The 25,655-nt window shown below is 27.1% G+C and overlaps 1 protein-coding gene across 5 annotated transcripts in view; it reads left to right on the top strand.

Annotated features, from left to right (window-relative positions):
- Positions 1 to 436: 436 nt before the first annotated feature.
- Positions 437 to 25,655, top strand: part of LOC117171266 (RUN and FYVE domain-containing protein 2-like) — a 63,629-nt gene continuing 38,410 nt past the window's right edge. The window contains exons 1-9 of one of the 5 annotated variants that reach the window (XM_033358401.1): positions 437 to 831; positions 6,926 to 7,252; positions 13,402 to 13,580; positions 13,652 to 13,761; positions 21,829 to 22,036; positions 22,114 to 22,277; positions 22,396 to 22,558; positions 22,644 to 22,760; positions 22,846 to 22,986. In XM_033358401.1, the coding sequence (XP_033214292.1) occupies positions 624 to 831; positions 6,926 to 7,252; positions 13,402 to 13,580; positions 13,652 to 13,761; positions 21,829 to 22,036; positions 22,114 to 22,277; positions 22,396 to 22,558; positions 22,644 to 22,760; positions 22,846 to 22,986 (1,617 nt within the window). In that variant the 5' untranslated portion in view covers positions 437 to 623. Of the gene's footprint in view, positions 832 to 5,977; positions 6,020 to 6,230; positions 7,253 to 13,401; positions 13,581 to 13,651; positions 13,762 to 21,828; positions 22,037 to 22,113; positions 22,278 to 22,395; positions 22,559 to 22,643; positions 22,761 to 22,845; positions 22,987 to 25,655 lie in introns of those variants that run through there. The other 4 variants (XM_033358398.1, XM_033358400.1, XM_033358399.1 and 1 more) reach the window with 4 other exon arrangements.

Here is a 25,655-nt window from a genome sequence, read left to right as displayed (position 1 = left end):
TCGTCGAGCTTCGCCGCGTTCACGAAGAAGCTCGCAATGGCAACGTCGAGTTTCCCGGTGGTCTCTCGGCCACTCAGTCTCCGTTCTCGCGAAGCTCGCATCGATGATCGAGCACCCTCGCTCGTAACGCTGAGAAAATATAAACAGGAGAAGAGATGGCGAGGAGCGGATTTGACGCTCTTCACGCATGTCGCTCTCAGTCGCTGATAAATATTAAGTGTTATTGAACTGTTTTAGTTCAAACGGGTTTTAGATCCATTGCACTTTAGTTCAAACGGATACCTACCTACCTTTAATTTAATTTTCAATCCATCGATAACTAATGATCGATAAATCTCGATGTATTTTTTGGATATAGAGAATCGATAAATTTCGATATATTTTTTCGATATCGATAATCGATACGAGAATCGATTTAGGAGAGGCGTGTTGTTATTTGTTGATTGACTGCGTGTTGGTCCCTGCAGTCCGAACGCGCCTAATAAACAAATCGAATAAACAGTGAATATCGTTACGCGTCTTACGTGGAAAATATTTTACTGCAATTGGTCGCGTAACGTATCTATGTATGTATAGTTGTGAAAGTTCCACTCTGTTCCGTCGCGTCGACTGTGTTAGTAAGCATGGCCGCGGAGACTACCGATGTAGTAGTGCCAATGTCGCCTTCGGAAAAGTCATTGTCCGGTAGTTTAGTTTCCGAAGAAAATGAAAAAAGTGTTTCTCGTTCGCCATCCACATATTCTATCAGAGAAGATAGATGGCCCGACTTAGTCGTGTCTAGGCCGAGGAAATTGGATGCCTGGTGGTTGCCGAGACGTAAGTATGCGACAGGTGCATGTCATACTTGGCATGCTTTAACCGCGAAATTCAAATTTCTCAAAACAAGAGTGTTTGATGGTTGAGAATTATATGGTTGGGGTTCACAATATTTTCCCTTTTCTCTTTGAATTTATGATATTTTAAGACACATGCTTAATATGTACAAAATTATTATATTTAAAACGATTTAGAATGTGCAACCGCGAGTCATGACACTTTTTTAACTCTGGGGTCAGGCGTAAACTACGTTACTAATTTTGGAATATTTTTTACCACTCGTTACAATTTTAAAATAAAATAATCTTAATATGAATAATTTAAAAATTAATTATTTGTTAAATAAATTATTTAATGTTAATATAATTTGTTGTGATTAATTAATTAAATATATAAATTTAATTATAAATGATATAATACAATAATATATAAATCAGTATGTAAATTATTATTTTTAAATACAAATATAATTGTAAGATATAAAAATAATGAGTTTATAGGTTTTATTTGAGGAATGAAAAATATTTATAAAATTATTAATAATATATAATTCTATCATTATATTAATAATATTAATTTTATCTTTTAAATAAATTATATTGTATTTTATTATTTTGAAATTCTGTAAACTGTTTATAAAAAATTAATTTTTTTTAGTATCAATTAATTACTTAAATAAAATTTGTATAAGTAAATTTAGAAACAAAGATGAATTTTGAACTAAATAGTTGGATTTTCAAGGCAAAAACATAAGTTTTCAACCCCAAATGAAATCTTTACATTTTTAGTTAAAAAAATTAATTTCAATACTGAATTTAAAAAAAATTAATTTTTAATAAAATTGTTGAATCCTCGACCAAAATGATGATTTTTAAATAAGAATTACTTTCTGCTAAAAAATACGAATTTTCAACCAAAAATAGGAATTTCTACAAAACAGTTGAATTACTCACCCGACACTATTAATTTTCAATCAATAAGTTAATTTTCTACTAAGTCGTTAATTTTTCAAATGAATGGTTAAATTGTCATTCAAAATGGTGAATTTTCTGCCGAAGTAGTTGAATTTTCAATAATAAAAAAAGTTTTCAACCAAAAATGTAAAATTTGCATTTTCAGTTTGAAAATTAATTTTTAAGAAAAAGAAACTAATTTTCTACCAGTTAAATTAACTAAAACAGATTATTTTTTAACAATATAGTGGAATTTTTAAATAAACAAGATAAGTTTCCAATCAAAATAGAATAATTACCTTTTCAGTTAAAAAAAAAAAATGTTCAACAACAAAAAACTAATTTTCTATCCAAACAAGATAGATTTTCAACAAAATAGATTACTTTTCCAAAATTATGAATTAAAAAAAAAAGGTAATTCGTATACTATGTAGTTAATTTCAGTTAATTTCTGCGATAAATACTTGAATTTTCAAATAAATAGTTACATTTTTTACCATAATAGTTAAATATTCATCCAGAAAGATTAATTTTCAGTCAAATAATTTAATTTTCTATGAAGTTGTTGAATTTTCAAACCAAAAAGATCAATTCTCAACGAAACTTGTAATACTTGATATTTCAACCAAAAACGATTTTAATTGAAAGCAAAAAACAGTTGAATTAAACTAAAGAAGAAGAATTTTCAGTAAAATAGTTCAATTCAATTGAAAATATAAATTTTCTATAAAAAATGGAACATTTCTTTTTCCAGTTCCAACGAATTGTTAAATTTTCAACCGTAACGATGAATTTCTAACTAAAATTATGAATATTCACCAAATTTATTTTCAATAAAGTAGTTGTAACTTGCAGGTAGTTAAATTAAAAAAAATGAATTCTCAACAAAAAGTATAATTAATTATATTTCAAGTAAAAGAGATTTTTATTTAAATCAAAAACTGTTTAATGCAATAAAAAAATACGAATTTTCAACAAAATATTTGAATTTTGAACGAAGAGATGAATCTTCAACGAAAAAGATGATTTTTTAAGAAAGTGGTTTAAGTAGCCACCAATTTGTTCAATCTTTGACCAAAAATGATTTTTACAAAATAATTCCATTTTCAGCACAATAATTAAATTACCAACCAAATAGTAAAATTTGTAACTGACACAAAAATTAAAACTCAACATCGAGAAAATGGGCAAATTTCTTGAAAACAGGAGAAAAACAGATATTCTTTAAAAAGTAGAAAAGAGGAAAATATGAGAAAGGCTGTAGAATTTAAACATTTATTTAGGGCCTAAAATGTTGTAATCCGAAATCAAAACGTGTGCAATGAAAAATTAACTTTATTTTCTAAGGTAAAAATTTAATTCTTTTGTTGAATCTTCCACTATTTTGTTAGAAAGTCATCCCTTTTAGTTAAAAATTTAACTGTTTTGTTGGAAAATTAATTTTTTTATTGAAAATTCACATTAAATTTGTTAAATTTTTGGCTAATTTCAAAGCTAAGTCTCTATAGTATTTTAATAAATTGTTAGGATATTTTTGAATGTTTGTCCTAAATATTACCGTAGGATCGAATTTGTTGAAAAAGTCAAACAAATTAAAAAAAGGATTGTACTCACATCATAATTAAAAAAATCTATAACATACTTAGAAAATTACTAAACGTTATTAAAATGTTATAAATAGTGATTTATAAAAAATGTTAGTATTAACACATTTTTAAAAGTTCAACACCTTTTTGCACAAATTCTGACCCTAGGGCAGAACATATGGAAGAATTTCTAAAAATAATTTAACAATGAAGTAAAATATTGTCGAAACTCTGTTATAAAATGACTCCAAGAATTAGAAAAAAACGATTACTAGTTCAAGAGTTATTCCAATTTATCGAAAAAATTCAAATTTTACATTTTTTAAAATTCTTTTCTATTAAAACTGAAATGTTTTCCTTAATTTGTGCTTATTTATTTAAATTTACACGCCAAAGAATTTAAATTTACGCGCCAAAGAAACCTGGCGAGTGAAAAAGGAGTCACGAGTCTAGCTAAAAACAATTTTTTTTTAAGTGAGAGAATTTTGTTAGTCAGGAAAAATGGAAAATTGGTCAGGGAAAATGTATGTAATTTTTAAAACGAAGTTTCGCGGTAGCCCTGATATAATATTCTTGTTAGTCATTTATTTTCCTTGTGATTGTATTTTTTTGCAGTAGCTTTCTCCTGTATATTATTTTCTTAGTTATAAATTTGATTATTTCTTTGAAAAGTCAACCATTTCTTTTTCAAAGTTATCCTTTTTGGTTCAAAATTCAATTGTGTTGTTAAAACTTCATCTTTTCAAGTTAAAAATTCAAGTATTGTCGTAGAAAATTTATATTTTTATTAAAATTCATATTTTTAGTGTTGCACCCTTTTCAGATAAAAATGCAACTATTCGGGTAAAAATGGAACAATTTTGTTTAAAAAACTTCAATCTTCTTGGAGGAAAATTCAACTACTTTAAAAAAAAAATCTTTTTAATTAAAAAATCTATTTATTTTAGTAGTAATTGCTTCTTTTTTGCATAAGTTCAGTTGAAAATTCTACAATTTAAAAAATAGTAATCCTTTTTAATTGAAAATTTCGCTTTTTTAGGTTAAAAATTCAAGTATTTTCGTATAAAATGTACATTTTTATTAAAATTCATATTTGGGTGTTGAAAAGGCAACTGAAATATGTTTTGAATAGAAATTCAACTATTTTTTGTGAAGAAATTTGTCTTTTTAATTAAAAAATTCAATGATTAGAGTAGAAATGACATGTGCCTAGCATAAAAATGCAACTGTTTGGTTGAAAATTCAACAATTTTGTTAAAAAGTCATCCTTTTTGGTTAAAATGTAACTGTTTTGTTTAACGTTCAAGTATCTTCGTAGAAAATTTACTTCTTATTTAAAAATCATATTTTGATATTGAAAAGACAAACTAACATCTTTTTTTCGGATGAGAGTTCAACTGTTTTTTTAAAAAGTTGTCTTTTTTATTTAAAAGTTCATCTGTTTTAGTAGAAATTTCATCTTTCTTGGATAAAAATGCAACTTTTCGGTTGAAAATTAATCTTTTTTTCTTGAGGATTTAACTATTTTGTTTGCAATTTTTGATAAACCACTTTATAGTTAGGAAATCATTTTTTTTTTTGAAGAGTCATATTTCTAGTGGAAAATTCATCTCTTTGTTTAAAAGTGTAGCTGTTTTGTTGAAAACCGATCTTTTTAAATTGAAAATTTACCTGCGTAGGTAAAAGTTAAAGTACTTTGTTGGATTTTTTTTATCTCATTGGTCGAAAATTTAAATATTTTGTTGAAGATTATTTTGTTGTGCTCAAAATTCATATTTTCTGATTGAAAATTAAATTTTTGCTTAAAATGTGTATTTCCTGTTTGAAAATTCAGTTTTTCTGCAGAAAATTCGTCTTTTGGTGTTTGTAAATATTCAGTTATTTTAGTAGGAATTTAATTATTTTGTTGAAAATTTAAGTATGTATTGAAATTTTATCAATTAAAAAAAAAACCATATCTTATTATTTTTGGAAACTATAAATAAACTGTATTTGTTTGATCAAAAATAATGAATTGATTAATTAAATTAGATGAAAAATAATATTGCTTTCAGTTCTGAATTTACAAATATAATTCTCAACCATCCTGTTGTACAAAATATGCACTGCACGTAATAATCTTTTAAAAATTGCACAATGCTTGAAATTGACGACAAACTTGTTCTATTATTGATATAATAAATATTGGCAGATTCATAAAAATGTTAATAATAAAAGGTAATATATTTATTTTCACAATACGTTATGCTCAATTTTCACTTAATTAAAAAAAAAACAAAAAAACATTCAAATCAGGAATGATTTTTCATATTCAAATTGAAAAATTTAGTAATCCTTGACGTAGTTTCATAATTAATAAATAAATGAATCTATCAACTTTGAATGAAAATCTACACTTATTTTAATAATTAAACTTTTTAACTTTTTTAAATATTGTAAATAATCAAAATTTGATTTCTCTTTAGTCAGATTACTACAGTTCAATTGATTTGCTTTTGTGCTATCAGTTATTTGAATACGAAAAGTTTTTTTTACTATTATAAATGAAAAAAATTGTTTACAATGATTTACGGAAATAAAGGTGAGCTTAACAAAAGTTGTAATATGATTTTTTGCTCATAGGAGACAGATTTTCTCCAGAGAGCAGACTTATTTACAGGCTAGGTACAATAAATCATAAATTTTATTTATTTTAAACATTTCAGCATATTTCCGAATTTCTTCTTTACCCGCTTTCTATTTACTAACACAGTACGGTAGGTGCCACCACCTTCCAATGAAAAGGTCACAAAGAATTATTGATTATCGTAGGTGGAGGTAAAGTCGGCGGGAGAATCAATATGATAACCGGCCCTCGCCATTTTCGTGGAAAATTTACCCCGGTGGGAGCGCAATCACATTTTTCACTACCCTGGCCTCTAAAATTCTGAAAGTTTACAAAATTCTAATAAAGTTGTGTTTTGATCTCTCGTTTAATCCCTCAATGTAACGGGATCCGTATAAAATAAACAAAAAAAAGTACTCCGCACGGCTTCCAGCTTCTTCTCCTGGATCATAGTGTTCTCGTGTTATATCCAGTTTGATCCTCAAGTATCGAAAATTGTCGAGATGAATTATTCTGTATCAGTGTGACCGAAGCGAAAATTCCCTCGTGATTAGCAAGTGATATCTGCTTTCTTAAAACAAGAAAACAATCTCGAAGCTAAACTTAAGGTCATCTATGTGACTCTTGGTCAGCTGTTCAAAATTGCTGAGTAACAAAAAGGGAATGCAAGAATTGTCCCAATGGAATATTCTCCAAATATTTATGAAAGAAGTTAATTAAATCGCAAGAATTAACATCTAGCTTCTGGAGATAAAATTGGAAGAAATTTTCCTCGATTTGTTGGCCTATATTTGAAATCAATAGGAAGGTGATACCAGAATAAAAGAGGAGTAAAGAACAGGCGAAAAGACTCTAAGGGTGTCATTGTTCCAGTTGCGTGCATTGCAGAAGAGGATCGATAAGACAATAAAATTGAACTTCAGTAGTGGGATATCAAGGATAAGTTGATTTTTGAAGAATCAGAGTGATTTCTATGCGTCAGGAAGCCCAAGCAAATTTAAAAGGTTGGCCTCCGGGCGAACATCGTCACGGAGTCATGATTGAACAGGACATGGCTGGTGCACAGGACACCATATACCTGTGCAATTTTCGGGTCTCCGTTGATGGGGAATGGCTTTGCCTGAAGGAGCTTCAGGATGTCGAGTTTTCCATGCAGGATTCAATGCAACGATCCCCATCACCTCCACTAGCTATCAGTGGTACAAGACATCGTCAATATCATCCTGATCCATCAGAGCTTTGCGATATTCTTCCGCCAAGTCCACCGCAAATGCAACATGTCTTCAGCTTGTGTTTGTATCATTTGCACTGATCCTCATCACGCAAGTTTATTGATTAGGGTTTCATTAAATTTCATACTCTCTGAATTTGAATTATTAAGAAGTTACTAATGAATTAGTGCCAAGTGATTTCCTAATTGCTGTCGTGAGGATTGTTACTAATAATAATTTGACAGGGTGGCCGCAGATCAGGAAAAACCCTAAAATCAGTGAAAAATCGGTGAATTTCGTTTGTCCGGGAAAGTCAAGGAAAAGTCAGGGATTTTAAAAAAAAATTCCAAGTCAGAGCATTTTTGTAAGAAACACTTTAAGTAACTGTCAAGAATAATCTGGGCTGCCGCACAGTTAAATTTAGTCATTTTAGCCTTAATTAACTATTTAGGCACTTTTTCAAATTAAACAAAAATCAGTTTAGTCACTTTTCCTTCAATAAATTAACCTCTGTTGAATTCAGGTTTATACCTATTTCTAAATTTTCTTGATTTTTTTTTTAATCTTCCAGGGTATTTAAAAATATTCGAAAAAGTTTTTGAATAGATTAAAATAACTTGAAGAGCGTTCAAAATATTTTAAAGATTTGTGGATATTTTTCAAAATTGCAAAGAAATTTTTAAGAGCTCTAAAAAATGTCAAGGGATTTAAAAATATTTTTAAGTATCTAAAATATTTTAGAATTTTTAGTAGATTTTAATAAAATTTGAAGGGATTTTAAATGCTTTTAAAGAGTTGAGGTTTTTTTTTCAAAAATTCCAAGAAAGTTTTAGTTTTCTTTAGTAATTTAATGGGATTTAAAAAGGTATTCAAGAATCTAGAATATTTTGCAAAAGTCCAAAGAATTTTCAATTGATTTCAGTATTTCGATGGAATTTCAAAGGATCTGAAATATTTTAAAGTATTTAAAAAGATTCCAAGAAATTTGTAATAAATTTCAATAATTTGAACGGATTTTAAATGATTTTAAAGAATATAGGGGATTTTTCAAAAGTCCAAGAAATTTTCCGTTTATTTCAGTAATTTAATGAGATTAAAAATAATTTGAAATATTTTGTGGTGTTTTAGAAGACTCCACGCAATTTGAAATATATTTCAATAATTTAAAGGGATTTTTAAGGATTTTAAGGAATCTAAAATATTTTGAAAAAGTTCGAAGAATTTTCAAATGATTTCAATAATTTAATACGATTTTAAAGGATTTGAAATATTTCAGCATATTTCAAAACATTCCAAGAAATTCTGAATGGATCTTAATAATATGAAGGAATCTCTAAGAATTTTAAAGCATTTAGGTTCTTTTTTCAAAAGCCTAATACATTTTAAGTTTATTTAAGTAATTTAACGGGATTTAAAAGGATTTGAAATATCTTAGGATATTTTAAAAAATTCAACAAAATGGTTAATAGATTTTACTAATTTGAGGGGATCTTAAAGGATATTAAGAAACTATAATATTTTGTAAATTTCCGAAGAGTTTTCAATTGATTTCAGTAATTTAATGGAACATTAAAGGATTTGAAATATTTTAAGAAATTATTTAAATACATTTTTAATCGATTTCAGTAATTTAATGAAATTTCAAAGGATCTGAAATATTCAAAAGTATTTTAAGAGATTCCAAGAAACTTCTAATAGATTTTAATAATTTAAAGGGATTTTAAAGAATGTAGAGTATTTTTGAAAAGTCCAAGAAATATTCTGTTTACTTCAGTAATTTAATGGGATTTAAAACGATTTGAAATATTGTAAGGTATTTAAAAATATTCCAAGAAATTTGTAATAGATTTCGCTAATTTAAAGGGATTGTAAAGGATTTTAAAGAATCTAAAGTACTTTTTTAAAGTTGGAAGAATTTTCAATTGATTTCAATAATTTAATGTGGTTTTAGAGGGTCTGAAATATTTTAAGGAATTTCAAAAGATTCCAAGAAATTTGAAATAAATTTTAATAATTTGAAGGGATTTCAAAGAATTTTTAATATTTATGGGTATTTTACAAAATTGCAAAGAGATTGTAAAGTGCTCTATAAAATTTCAAGGACTTTAAAAATATGTTAAAGGATTTTAAATATTATAGCGTATTTTAATCAAATATTCAAAGAAATTTTTTATTGATTTCAGTAATTAAATGGAATCTCAAAGGATCCGAAATATTTCAAGGTATTTTATAACATTCCAAGAAGTTTTTATTAATTTTAATAATATAAAGGGATTTCAAAAGATTTTAAACTATTTAGGGTATTTTTCAAAAGTCCCAGAAATTTGTAGTTTAGTAATTATTTAATGGGATTTAAAAAGATTAAAAATACTTCAGGATATTTTAAAAGATTCCAAGACATTTTTAATAGATTTTAATAATTTTAAGAGATTTCAATGGATTTTAAAGAATTTAGAGTATTTTTTAAAAGTCCGAAGAATTTTCAATTGAATTCAATAATTTAATCTAATTTTAAAGAATTTGAAATATTTTAAGGCATTTCTAAAGATTCCAAGAAATTTGAAATAGATTTTAATTATTTGAAGGGATTTCAAAGAATTTTTAATATTCATGCGTATTTTTCAAAATTGCAAAGAAATTTTCAATAGCTTTATCAAATTTCAAGGATTTTCAAAATATGTTAAAGGATTTAAAATATTTTAGCGTATTTGAATCAAATTTGTAAAGAAATTTTTAGTTAATTTCAGTAATTAAATGGAATTTGAAAGGATCCGAAATGTTTGAAGGTATTTTAAAACATTCCAACAAATGTTTGTTAATTTCAATAATTTGAAGGGATTTCAAAGTATTTAAAACTATTTATGATATTTTTTTAAAAGTCCAAGAAATTTCCAGTTTATTTCAATAATTTAATAGGATTTAAAAAGATTTGAAATACTGCAGGATATTTTAAAAGATTCCAAGAAACATTTATTAATTTCAATTATTTGAAGGGATTTCAAAGTATTGTAAACTATTTAGGATAGTTTTTAAAAGTCCAAGAAATTTTCAGTTTATTTCAATAATTTAATGGAATTTGAAATATTTTAAATATTTTAGGGTATTTCAATATATTCTAAGAAATTTGATCAATTTGAAGGGATTTTAGAAAATTTTAAAGATCTATGGCTATTTTTTTAAATTGCAAAGAAATTTTCAAGAGCTCTATACAATTTCAAGGACTTTCAAAAGATGTTAACGATTTGAAATTATTTAAGGGATTTTAAAACATTCGAAGGAATTTTCAATTGATTTCACTAATTTAATTGAATTTCAAAGGACTTGACATATTTTTGGGTATTTTTATATATTTCAAGAAATTATTAATTGATTTCAGTAACTTCATAGGATTTCGAAGGATTTAAAAGAATTTGGGATAACGTAGAAGATTCTAAGTAATTTTTAATCGCTTCAAGTAATTTAATGGCGCCTCAAATTATTTCTAATATTTCGAAGTACTTAAAAAGATTACATGAAATTTGCAATAAATTTAAATAATTTGACAGTTGTACAAAGGATTTTTAAGATCCCTAAAAATTTCAAGAGCTCTAAACAGTTGCAATGAACTTCGAAAGGTTTTAAAGTATTTGAAATATTTTAGGGTATTTTAAAAGTTCGATAAAAATTGTGATAGATATTAATAATTTAAAAAGATTTTAAAGGATTTAAAAGATTTTAGGGTATTTTTCCCAATTCCAAGGAATTTTGAAGAGCTCTAAATCATTTAAGGGATATCAAATATTTTTAAGGATTTGAAATATTCAAGGGTATTTTAAAAGATTCCACGGCATTTTCAATTGATTTAAACAAATTAATGGGACGTCGAAGGATTACAAATATTTTAGGGTATTTTAAAAGATTCGACGGCATTTGTAGCAGGTTCAGAAAGTTTCAAGGGATTTCAAAATATTCCAAAGGAATTCCAAAGATTTTAAATATTGTGATATCATCAGATTTCATTTAATTTCACGAGATTATATAATATTTTGTAGGATTTCAAAAAGTGTATGAGAGAAGTTAGAAATTTCATATGGTTTTAAAGATTTGAAAAGATTTTCAAATTTTTGTTGCAATTATTTTGGAATTTACCCTGAATTCTTATCAATTTATCATAAATTCTTTTAAATTTTTATGAATTGTATGGAATTCTACTTATATCCCTTAAATTAATCTCAAATCACTTCAATTTTACTGAACTCAATGGAATTCTTTAGATTTTTCCATTTTTATTCAATTTATTTCAATTCTTTGCAATCTAACGGGAATTGTTAAGAAGTTTATATTAGTTTAAATAATAATGGTCAGTAAGAATGGAAAATTAGTCTGGGAAAAGTCAGGACATTTTTTTAATTAGGTTTTTCGGCCACCTTGATTAGTAGAAAATTACTAATCCACTATAAGATTGTTTCTAATTCAATTTAGTCAACAAAATTTAGTAATAAAATAAATTTGTAACAATATAACTCTAAATTAGTAATTTCTTTATAATTATTAGCAACAATTGTGCCAAGTAATTTACTAATTGATGTCGTGAGGATTGTTACTAATAATTAGTAGAAAATGCGTGATTTACTGTAAGATTGTTTCTAATTTAATTTAGTAAACAAATTTTTTATTAAAATGAATAGTAACAACATTAACAATATTAACAATATTCCGACTAAATCAGTTATTTTTTAATAATTATAATGTACAATGATTACCAAAGCAAGTATACCACGTCTGGCATTAGAAACTTTATAGTAATTTAGATTTGGAGAGTGTATTCTAAATACAATCTCATTTATTTTGAAAATTGGATTCAGAAAACCCTTAAAAAATGTAAATTTAAAGAAAAATTATAAAAAATAATCTTCACTTTGTATTCGTGGATAGTTAACCGCAGATTTAAGGTTGTGTTTCAGTAACATTTTTCTATTTACGCTCATAGCTTCGAGACAACTCGATCGATTTGGACGTTCATGAACTCATTTGTAATATAATTAAAACAAACCTTGAGACAATAAGCGCAATATATAATTTTAAATAATGAAGTAGGGTGTTTTAAATAATAATTTTTTTTATCACGCCTTAATCTTTTATTCAAGTCGTAAAATACCTTTGAATTTTTACATTTTTCCAGATATAAAAAACATTTTCTAACTGTGGTCCGGGGCTTTTGGGGTCCGGGCAAATTTTTACTATAATTGTTTTCATGTTGAGTGATAAATAATGGAAGTATTTTCCCGAAAAATGCAGCCAATAATAATCAAAATGTTTTTAAATGATTTTAAAGCCTCTTCATTTTTTATCGAACTTTTTAATTTTCCGTTCATTTTTTTTTCTGAAATTTCGGTGTCCACTCTAATATGTAATTTCTTAGTTAATTTGTAAAAAGTGTAATTAAAATATAATTTTAATGTAAAGAATATTATTAAAATTGAGAATAAAGTAGTAAACTGCAGAGCTAACTTTTAAGATTTATCATCATCTGAGAGGTGATTCAATTATCACTTTAGTAATTCGGTTGTCATTGGAATTATCTTTGAACTTTAAACTTTCTTACAAATTTTAACTTTATTTACGCTCCAACATCTTAATTAATCAATATTCTCGAAATGGGATGCAAAATCTGCTCATCAGTGAAAAGGAAAGGAAATTGAAAGAAAACTAGAGAAATTTTATGTCCAAATATAATTAAAAATATAGTCTAAAAAGAAATATATATTATATTTTAAAAAATTATTTTTCTCACCCTTTTTATAAATTTAATGAAATTATATATAAATAAAAAGATGAATTGATAAAAAAGTTAGGGATGCTTTATTCACACGATGGGGACAGTCAGCTTTTAAATTCCTGCAATAATTTCAATCATAAACACCTTGAATTACATTTTTTTGCAGCTTTCGTACGCTTGCATTTATTGTCATCACAATCACAAAATTTTCACCCAATTCTACGAAAAAAGCGCACCGATTTTCTATTCTTGTTATACTAATTATTACAAAAAAGCATGTCGCATTATTATTTTCGTATCACTCTTCATTTTCAAGATAAGTATGACACCATCAGAAACGTATCAATGAAAATGGCCAGTGATAAAAAGCTCGTCTCTGCATACTTTACAATTCGTTTCAATGTTCAGTGGAATATTAAAAAGAAAAAAAAAAACAAGACGCAAGATTAGACAGTTCGTGTTCTTTTTGCAGCACGAGACCCGGTGATAATCGAGAGGAGCAACCTCGTTAATATCTCGAAACTAATCGTCAAGGAACTTATCGAAACATCCTTAAAATATGGAAGAATGCTTGACTCCGATCACATGCCTCTTCAGCACTTTTTCATTGTTTTAGAACATGTTCTCAGACATGGTCTTCGACCAAAAAAGGTAAAAAATTCTTCAAAATTGGCTCCTGCTAAGTATCTCTGGAATTCTGGCACTAACGCCTTAATTTTCAGGGTCTTCTTGGACCGAAGAAGGAACTCTGGGATATTCTCCAACTGGTTGAGAAATATTCCCCTGAAGCACAAGACATGACTTCTAGTATTCGTGATCTCCCCACAGTTAGGTACATATTTTCAACGTGTTTTTAAAAAGTACGAGACCCGATATTGAACATTATAAAACTGTCTCCTAAATCAAGTTTAATATGGGGGCACTGGGACTGTGGCTGGTCCAAATTACCACAATTTTCGAATTTTTTGTGGCAACCCTTCCATTTTGTTAGGTTCAGAACAAAAGTGAATACCTATTTTTTCCCCATAAGAATGACATGAACATTTTTTTTTATTCCATCCAATACTATCATCGTCATATAATATCATTCATTATAATTATCTCATGAAAATTCTTCAAGCAATATGAATTTGTCATTAGACAAATTCCATTCCAAATCAGGCAGCGAAGTGTATTTTAGAGTTTCAGAATTATTTGCTGAAAATGAAGGAACGCGTATCTCACGATTTAAGTAATTTTTTTTTTATTTGTTCAGGGTGTTCAGCGACCTTGAAAACCTTGAATTTTTTTTACAAGAACCTTGAATTTGAATTTTATTATGGCTCTTAAGACAGTTATCTTCTTGAAACGTAAAAAGTAATTTAAATCTTTTAGTCTCTTATGAAAGAAGAATCTCGTTTAGATAAGAAATCTTGCTACTGATTTTTTTTTTATTTATCAAAATGTGGATTCTACTCATTATTTTAAAGTATACATTTTTTGTTATATTCAACTCATAAATTGTAAATCTTATTAGTTGTAAATTTCCTTTTTAACAATATATTTCGAAAGATTTCAAAAGATTTTAACATATTTAAAAGGAATTTGATCATTTCAAAAAAATGTCACGGATTTCAGAGATTTAAGAAAGGCGACAATAATTTCACAAGGATTTAAAAACTTTCAAAGCATTTAAAGGATTTTAGAGATTTGAAAACACCAGAAAATGTTTTAGAAGATTTCAAAAGATTTCATGAAGGTTTCAAATAATTTAATGATTTCAATGAAAACACAAGTTTTAAGAAAGATTGTACCAATATTTAAAAAGATTTCTCAAAGACTTCAGAGACTTCAAGGCTTTCATAGATTTAAAACAGGTATGTCTACTAAATTTAGGAGATTTCATAAAAAATTTCCAGACATTTCAAACATTTTATAGACATTTCAAGGATTTCAAAGATTTGAAAAAGGCGTGCATACCAGATTTAAATGATTTCACAATAATGTCGAACATTTCATATTCATAAGGATTTCAAAAGATTTCAAGACTTTCAAAGATTTCAAGAATTTTAAAGATTTCAAGACATTTTAAATATTTTGAACCAAAAGACTTACAAAAGATTTTCTAAATATTTCAAAGATTTTATAAAAATTTCATAAAGATATCAAAAGAAGATTTAAAAATATTTTACAAAGATTTTAAATACTTCAATGATTTATAACGATTACAACAGATTTTAGAAAGATTTCACAAATCTTTTAAAGAATTCATAAGGGGTTCAAAAGATTTCAAAAATAGTGCAGTACACCAGATTTAACAAATTTCAAAAAATTTTCAAGATTTGAAACGAAAAGATTTCAGGAATATTTCACAACAATTTCGATTATTTCAAACAAATTTTTTCAAAAGATTTAAAAATATTTTTCAAAGATTTAAAAAACTTCAATGTTTCTAACGAATACACCAGATTTCAGAAAAATTTCACAAATATTTCAAAGAATTGACAAGGATTTCAAAAGTTTTCAAATTTTTTTTAGATTTCAAAAAGGATACAGTATACCAGATTTCAAAGATTTTAAACGATTTCACAAATATACTAAAGAATTCATGAGGATTTTAACAGATTTCAAGAATTCCCAAGATTTTAAAAAGATTACAGTACACTTGATTTCAGAGATCTTAAACGATTTCGAAAGGCTTCTGTAAATTTGAGAAGATTCCAAAAGATCTCAATAATTTCAAACAAACCTAAAAGATTTCCCAAAAAACGGTTGAAGAAACTCTTCACAAATATTATAAAGATCCCATAAATGTTTTAAAAAATGTCACAAAGATGACTTATGTGTGCAAAAAATTAGGAATTTGTTTATTTGTAGTTCTGATTTCTTTAGAAATTGTTCGCCAATAATAAGAAATGAAATATCTCATCTTTTATATCTATAATAAACAGTTATTTGATAATTTGATTTAAAAAAGAGAACCCTGTTGTTACCATAATTCGACGATTAGCCGCAAATTCTTAAAATTTGACAGAAAGTTTTTTCAAAATGCTGTATTTTCCGAACGAGCGTAAGCATTTGAGATTTTCTTTTTTATTTGACATCGAACTTTTTGCTCTTTTCAGAGTCTTAAAACGCATGGGGTTTTCGCCATATCCATAATAACGTCTACAAAAATGCATGGTTTAATATAATATTTTTGACACATGATCTAAAGGAAATCATACCAACCGAAACAGTAAGATTTTTTTTTTTAAATTAAGTGTTTTTTGCGCCCGTAAAATGCAACATGTTAGCTGTTGTGTATGCCGGGCTGCAGTCACACGGTATAGTTTCAAATCGCATACAATCCCAAATATCTTCCTTTCGTGTTGATACGGAACTTATCTTTTTCTTTGAAAGTATTTTTTGTTTAAATCAACATAAACAAAAAAAAAACAAATTGTTAAACAAAATTATCGTAAGTTAAAATCAAAATTCATTGCAGCCTTTAAAATAATAAATAAATAAATAATAATAAATGGGAAAAGTAGACGTTTATCAAATATTTTTAAAAACCCTTTCTGTCAGAAATTTCTGATAGAACTTTCTTTCCAAAGCTTTCCATATCTCTCAGATTCTTTCCGAAATCTGCATCCGAAATTCTATGCGAAACTGTACCACCATTTTCTTTCAGAATCTTTCAGAATTTATCAGAAAGCGTCCAAGCGGTATCTTTCCGTTTTTTCGACCTTTTCCGAAACTGTCCCACACGCACTTTGGTCAGTTTCTATCAGATTTTATCGGAAAACTAGATTATGTAATATTGTTATATAAATATTTTCTAATAGAACTTGCTATGTAATTATTATGTAATTGTAAATGAATTTTTTAAATTAAAATATATCGAAGGATTAGAAAGAAAAAAAATTATGCGTTTAATAAATTTCGAAATTTAATAATTTTATTAATTAAATAATTTTTTCAAAATTATAACTGTTTAATATATTTGATAGTAATTTAGTGAAAAAATTGTTAATAAAAATAATTATTGTTTAAACCTTGCTTAAACAATTGGTTTGTTTGTTTAAACTATTATTATCAACTTTTTTAAAATAATAATTTGCAAAAACAAAGTAATATATTTTTAATAATATTAATAGTAATTATTATTAATAATTAAGAATTTCTGATAATATCTGATAAGAATAAATGGGACATTTCTGATAAGATCCGATAGAACACTAGTGGGACACTTTTGATAAGATCTGATGGAATTATACTGGGACAAATTTTCGGAAAGAAACTGAAGAATTCGGATGCAGATTTCGGAAAGATTTTGATAAAATCTGAAAATAATATTTTTCCGACTGTTTCAGAATCGATCAAAAATTTCCTTTCAGAAATTTTCTGATTTTTTGGGTAGGGAGGCTCAATTTACTTAAAAGAAAAGTTCTTTTGTAAGGCTGTTGAGCAAAAGCTCTAATCCTTAGATTCATTTGTCTCATTTTGATCCATAAATACTAGAAATATTCAAAACACTAACAATACTCGCAGTAATAATAATATATATTTGGAGGGTCAAGAAGGTGGCATTACTTCCAGAATTAGATTGTTGCCGATACTGCCCTCCTAAAGCAAAGTTCCGTGGAAGAACACTTTCGTAATGTAAAGATTAATTACGGAACTACATTCCTCTGTATACATTTAAATTTGACAGAACCTCAGTTGCTCTGGTCCCTGCCAAACAAATCGGAAAGATTCTGAAAGAAAATTTCGGATAGATTCTGAAACAATTGGAAAAATATTCTTTTCGGATTTGCAAATTATTATTATCAAAAATTAATAATAATAATTTGAACAAACAAAATAATTTTCTAAACAAGGTTTAAAAATAATTCCTTTATCCAAAATTTGTTCACTAACCTACTATCAAAAGTATTATACAGTTATAATTTTGAAAAAATTATTTAATTTTTAAAACATTAAATTTTGCAATTTATTTAATGGATAATTTTTTTACTTTCTAATCCTTCAATATATTTTAATTTTAAAAGTTTATTTACATTTCCATAATAATTACTTTTAAGTTCTATTGAACAATATTTATATAACAATATTATATCAATAAGTTCTCTGATAAAATTTGCTAAAAATTTCTGATACAACTTTCTTTCCGAAGCTTTCCATATCTTTCAGATCCTTTCCGAAATCTGCATCCAAAATTCTATCCAAAACTGTACCACCATTTTTTTCAGAATGTTTCAGAATTTACCAGAAAGTGTCCCAGCAGTATCTTTTTGTTTTTTCCGATCTTTTTCGAAGCTGTCCTGCACGCATTTTGGTCAGTTTCTATCAGATTTTATCAGAAAACTAAATTATTTAATATTGTTATATAAAATTTTTAAATAGATTTTGATACCTGATTATTGTGTTATAGTAAATAAACTTTTAAAATTAGAATATATTTAAAGATTAGAAAATAAAAAAAATTTATTTAATAATTTTATTAATTGAATGATTTTTTCAAATTATTAATAATATTTTTTTAAATACCGTGAAACTCTTCTATGTCGCCGATTTTGTGGCTGACGGTGGGTGGGACTTGACTCATTATAGCATGTTTCGCTTTTGTTTGTTCACGCTTGAGTGCATTAAAGGGTTTCACTGTAATTATTTGCAAAAACAAAGTAATATATATTATTAATAATTTTAATTATTATTATTAGTAATTAATAATTTATGAAAACATATGATAAAAATAAATGGGACATTTCTGGTAAAATCGGATAGAACACCATTGAGATATTTCTGATAAGATGTGGTAGAATTATATTGGGACAAATTTTCGAAAAGAAACTGAAAAATTCATATGCCGATTTCGTAAAGATTCGGATCAAATCTGAAAAGAATATCTTTCCGGCTGTGTCAGCATCTATCAGAAATTTCCTTTCAGAATTTTTCCGATTTTATATACATATATTTTTTTTCCGACCAATTATCATTATATATTATTATTTTTATGATTATATTTTATTATTACATTAATGAATTATATATTACTCTCAGCGACTAACACACGATACTTGCAGATTTTATGCGAGTTTAAACTAGGCTGAGTGTCTGCAGCCCGGCGTACACAACAGCTAGAATAATGTATTTTACAAGCTTATAAAATACAAAATTTAAAAAAAAGAGAAAATTTTTCGAAAAAATCTCTGTTCGGGCCGGTATGATTTGCTTTAGATCATGTGGTTAAAATATTACATTAAGCAATGCATTTTTTTAGACTTACATATTATCGATCTGGTGAAACCCCAATTCGTTTTAAGAGCCTTAATAGATCTGAAAGACAATCTTTCTCTGAAAAATAAGTATGTCACAAAAATTTCGAAAGCATTGTTGTCGCTTTTGGGATCGTCCATATATTACGTAAGAATTTTTTCTTTTGTTTATATCGCTGTGTCCTTTTCAACTTGATAAAAATATTATTTTCGTCTTTATTCAAATAACAGAAAAACGTCTTACGTAATATATGGACAATCCCTTTCCTTAATGCCGATTATGTAATTCGAAAAACTCGAAGGAAGGAATGTTGCCAAATTCACACACATTATAAAGAATTTTTTTTCAGCTGAAGGACAGTGAGAAAGAATGTTTAATTTGCGTGAATAATAGAACTGACAAGAATTCAAAATTTATTAATGTAAAATTTGATAATTCTATTTTTTAGTTAAAATGATTAATTTTTAACAAAATAGTTAAATTTTCAATTAAGAAAGATTTTTCAATTTGCAACACAAAAATATGCATTTTCTATTAAAAATAATTGAATTTTCGACAAAAAAGACGAGTTTTCTGCGAAATAAGAGAATTTCCAAAAAGGTGAAAAAAATCTATTTTAACCAAAGATTTGAAAATTCTAACCAAAGATATGAACTTTTAACTAAAATGATGCATCTTCAATAAAAAAAAAAATTATCCAAATAGATAATTCTTCCACCCAGAAAAATTTTCATTAATTTTATGCACTTTTTATACATAAAAACGTCAGTCAAAATCAACTAAAAAAATTCGTAGTTTCGCGCTGTTGTAACAATCTCGAGAACGGGTGGACTAAAACAAAAAAATTAAACAGATTTAGATTCAGTATGACTCCAGCAACCGGCTGAACTAGAAGCATTAAAAAATTTTAATTTTAACTATATTTTTTTTGCAAAAAACTGATACAATAAATCTACCTTTTTTCCCGCGATTTTGTTATTTTTGTATTTATATCAGAAATCCTACTTCAGCCGATTGCTAGAGTCATAGGTAAATCTAAAACTGTTTAATTCTTTCATTTCAGTCCGCTCATTCGAGAGATTTTTACAATAGCGCGGAACTACAGATTTTTTTAGAAGTTGACTTTGACTGACTTTTTTATGTATAAAAAGTGCATAAAATAAATGAAAACAATTTTTAATCTATTTCAAGAGTGTATTTATTAATCCTAATAAACCCTTTATCGATATCATTAGTAACAATATCAGAATAAATTCACAAAAATAGTTTTATTTTTTAGCGTTTCAAAGTAGAATACTGCCTTAACCAAACAAAATAAAGTTTCAACGGAATAGTTAAATTTCTATCCAAGCAGATGTATGAGTTTTTAACCTATTTGTATTTTCTTAAACAATGTATTATCTCTTTATATCGCTTATTAATATCGTGAATAATATGAACACATTATATTAATACAAAGTTTGGCGATAAAATTATTATTTTTTAGATTTAACAACATTTTTAACATAAGAAAAACATTTTTTTGAAGCCAACATTTTTGAAGAAAAATGACAATTCATTTGGTCGTATACTTAGGTGAAATCGAACATCAATTCAGATTCTTAAGCATCTTATTTTTATGTGTAAAAATTAATGGTATTTTCTGAATGCTTCAGACTAATTTTTGGATGTGGCGTTTAAACCATTTTCCATTACTTTTTTCTAATTCTTAAACAATTTCTTAAATTCGTAAATTAAAAGTAACAATTAAAAATAATGAAAGTATTCAGAAATAGGTGTTCATATTTGGTAATTAGACCATAGCTTTTAGAAAATACTATTACTTCGCGATATTATGGGATGATTCATTGTTTGAACAAATGAAAATGTTTGAACAGTTATCAGTTAGTTTAGAAAGACAGTACCTAACTATTTAAACAATTAATAGCCGACTACAATGAGAAAATTCACGTTTCAAATTCTTAAATGAGGGTAAAGAATTCGGAAAATGGCATTTATTCATATAAGATAATAAATACTTTAAGCAAATAAACATTGTTTGAATAATAATAAGTAACTCTAAAAAGGTAAGAAACATTCATTATTTGAACATTTAAGAAACAATTGAAACAAAAAATAAACACTTAAGGTGGATTAAATATACCATAGGATTAATCAAATATATTTAATTTGCGATATTCTATGATAAGCGAATTGGTCAAATAAGCGAAGATTGTTTAAAGAATTTAAAAAATGCATCAAGTCTTGTCATTTATCCATTCATCAGAATCGATGAAAAAAAATGAGAAAAGAGTCGTAATTAAGGCCAATATCTTATTACAGTTGCATAGGGTAATTTTTGGGGCCCCATAAAAGGGGCTCAAGGAGTTTGGAATTAATAAGCTATAACGGATTCGTATTATTTGAAGAGTTTTCATCAAATGATGAAATTTTGACCTTTTGGATGAAATTCACAGAAAATTGTTTATCCCCCATGTTATTGTTGTGGGAACTTCACTTTTTGGGTATCTAACAAAACGGAGGCGTCTCACAAAAAATGCGAATTTTGACTTTTTTGGCCCAGCCTAGCCGACATTGATGCTAAACTCATTGAGTAATATCCGTTAAAAAGTATATTCGCACAGGATCTTTTTGCTGAGATTAGATTGATTTTCAGGACGGCATTAGGAAGATCTCGTGCTTGGCTGAGAATGGCACTGATGCAAAAGAAGCTAGCTGACTATTTGAAAGTCCTGATCGATCACAAAGATGACCTTCTGTCAGAGTACTTTGAGCCAGACGCTTTGATGTTGAGCGAGGAAGCTATAGTCATAATGGGTTTGCTGGTCGGACTCAACGTTATTGACTGCAACTTCTGCGTCAAGGTCAGAAATTAGGTCGATATCCAAGTAACTACCGATAATAGGATTTAGCTTCTAATCGATAATGATTAACGAATTAGGAGGAAGACCTCGACTGTCAGCAAGGCGTCATCGACTTCTCTCTCTACCTTCGAAACAGTAATCACATTCCTGGTGAATTGCCTGATGAGGAGCTGGAAAACGACAACATGACAACGGTCCTAGATCAGAAGAATTATATCGAAGAACTCAATCGGCATCTAAAGTAACTATCGTAATTGGTTAAGTAATTATTATTGAACCACCGGAAGCAAAAATTCAGTCGGCGGTTCAGTTCCAAATTAGGTTTTTGTTTTGGTTTATCAATCCTTTCAAAATTTTAGTGCGACTGTAACAAATCTCCAAACCAAAGTTGAATCTCTGACGACAACAAACGCCCTCATGAAAGAAGATCTCTCGATTGCGAGGAATAGTTACCTTGCTCTTCAGTACGAGAACAAACAGTTGAAAAAAGAACTTGGCATAGAGGTCAAAGATCCTACCGAGGTAATTGTTTCATGATTGTTTTGATGGTTTATTAATTTAATGAACTGAAGATCCTTTGATTTGATGACTTCTACAATCATTTCAGAATGGAAAAGCTCCCATAAAAATCTCTGAAACGACCGTAGAATTAGAAGAAGTCAGAAGTAGGCTAGAATCCGAAAAGAAACATCGACTTGAGTTAGAGAAGGAGGTCGATCTTCAGGTTAGCCAACCTTTCTAAATCTAAAATCACTTAATAAGTATAGGTAGAGAATGTTAAAAATTTGTTGATAATTTTTGGAATGTAGATCAGCATTAAGTCGGAAATGGAAGTGGCAATGAAGCTTTTGGAAAAGGACATTCATGAAAAGCAAGATACGATTGTGTCTTTGAGAAGACAACTTGATGACATCAAACAGATCAATCTGGAAATGTATAAAAAACTACAGGTGATATGACGCGTATGAGCAGGGATGATTATGACAATGTGATCTTGATTGAATGAATCAATGTAAAGGTAATTTACTGGAAGATTGCGTAGACCTTCACTTAATTTGATCCTGCATATCATTCTCCACTTTTTCAATTCCAATTCCGACTCAGAAGAATGAAATATTTTTCAAGAATATTTTTGACTACCAAAAAAATTGGCAATTTCTTCTACTATAGATAAGGGGCCATCCATAAATTGTCGAACACATTTTTTGCTAGCCCCCCCCCCCCCATTGAATAATTCGTAACGAAGCGGTTTGGACATTTTCTCCTCCTGACTGTTACGTAATTTTTCTGAAAATTTTCAGCCACATCTTATTAAATACAATTTAGGTACAATAACAGTGTGGCCACTTGACCGGGAATTTTATTGGCCAGGTAATGGCCGGGAATTCAATGAAAAAAAACCGGAAACTTAATTTTGATCGCACTAAAACTCATGATTTCATTAATTTAATGTCTTTGGTCAATTTAGAAAAATGAATTCTATTTTACGTGCAGTTCAGGGTGGCCGTTGGACCGGGAAATGACCGTGAAATTTTTGAGACCGGGAAAATGGGGAAATAACAGTGAATTTTTTTTACCGGGAATTTTACATATTTTTGTTGAAGAAAAATCTGTCCACGTTCGATTTCAACAGTTTTAAAATAATTAGTTGCATTTTTATGTTTTTCAATTATGCTTTTATTTATTTTACAATGCGTAATTCAAAATTTTTTTATGTTAAAAATTTTTCATTTGAAATTTTTATTTTGAAGCTTAAATTTTGAATTCGAAGAATTCTTAAATGCTTTCTTGAAGACTGGAACAAATCAAAAATAAAAGCCTTTGATGTTAAAAATTCTGGATAAAAACATTTTTATTTAATAAGTAACTATATATTTTTAAATTTATCTGTACTTTAAGCAATAAAAAGTGAACAAAAACGATTTGTCAAAACGATTTTAAACCAGTTTAAAATTTAAGAATGTTCAGATTTTAACGTTAAAACTTAAACAGTTTTAGTTTGAAAGTCTCAGTCATTAAACAAATGTGAATGTGTGACTGAAAAGTTATAAACTATTTTCAACTTAAAAATAACTTTATAAAAATATATTCCTAATTAAAGGATTTTATTATATTTAAAATATTGTATTAGTCCAAAATATTTCATTTTTAACCCATTCAATTTGAAATTTTTAATAAAAAAAAAGACTAATTTTTGAATATTTAGCAAAATTTGAATTTTTATTTAAGACAAGTAAATTGAAACCAAACATTTAAAAGTAAAGAATCTTTAACTGAATTGTTTGACATAGAAAACCTGGAATTTGTAAAATTTCGAAAAATGCTTAATTTGTAAGTGAAATTTTTAAATGTTGATGTATAATTTTCAAATGAACATTTGTAGACAAATTTTATTATTGGTGTAAATTTTTTGACTAGGGAAATTAATTAATAGTTTAAGATGTTAATTTTATTTGCCTAGTGGGTCATAATCAATATTATTAAAATATTAATTAATTTTTTAAGATTGCGAAAAAAACGTTCTCTAGCTCCGCTGGGATATGAGCCCAGGTCCTTCATATTGCCGGTCTGATGCTTTGTCTGATGATTTGTAGACAAAATTTAAGTAGTTTTAAGAGATATTTAGGAGTTGTAAAAAGATTCAAAATTATTATGCAAATTTTAGAAAGTTTTCTTAAAATCTTTTAGAATCATTTTTCAAAATTTTGTTTAAATCTTTTAAAAAATTGTTAAATATTCTCTTAGAATAATTTTTCAAAATGTAAAATTATTTTTAATTTTCCTAGATATATAAGCTATTGATTGAATGCTGGTTTTTTCTTTGGATGAAAATGTAGCTATACTAGCAGTTGAATAGTCCGTAATTTTAGATAAAAATTCCTCTCTTTGTTGAACATTAATTTTTCGACTAAAAATTTAATTATTCAATTTTTCGTTGAAAAATGATCTATTTTAGTTAAGAATTAATATTCTGGGGTACGAACTAATCTTCTTGGTAGAAAATTAATCTTTTGGGTCAAAAATTCAATTACTCTACTTAAAGATTCATAATTTTAGTGAAATTCCGTTTTTTTTTTGTTTTAAAATTAATTTTGTGAACTAAAAGTTAAACTATTTCATGTTTTGTGGGAAATTGATATTTTTTAGAGGAAAATTTAAGTATTTAAAGTCCCTTAAGGTCTTGGGAATCTTTTAAAATATCCTAAAACCTTTTAGGTCTTATAAAATCATTAAAATACTTGAAAAATTGAAAAATCCTTTGAAATCTTCGAAAGCCCTTTGAAATTTTTTTAAGCTCAAGAAAATTCTTTTAAATTATTAAAAATATCCAGAAATGGTAAAGTCCTTTGAAGTCTATTGATATTCATTAGAATGTTTGAAAATTTCTTCAAATGTTTGAAGTCCTTGACATCCCTCAATTCTTGTGACCAAATTTATTGAAATTTCGTGAAAATATTATAAAATCCCTTGAAATAGAATTCCTTGGAATATTTAAAAATCTATTCAAATCTTTGAAATCCTTCAACATCCTTTAATTCTTGTGAATGAATTATTTGAAATAACATTAAAATTTTATAAAATCCCTTAAAATCCCGTGAAATTGGATAAAATGTAATAT

Source organism: Belonocnema kinseyi, chromosome 4 (genome assembly GCF_010883055.1).
Source record: "Belonocnema kinseyi isolate 2016_QV_RU_SX_M_011 chromosome 4, B_treatae_v1, whole genome shotgun sequence".
Classification (NCBI taxonomy): domain Eukaryota; kingdom Metazoa; phylum Arthropoda; class Insecta; order Hymenoptera; family Cynipidae; genus Belonocnema; species Belonocnema kinseyi.
Note: the sequence above shows the minus strand (reverse complement) of the source record. Positions and strands in the feature narration are given on the sequence as shown.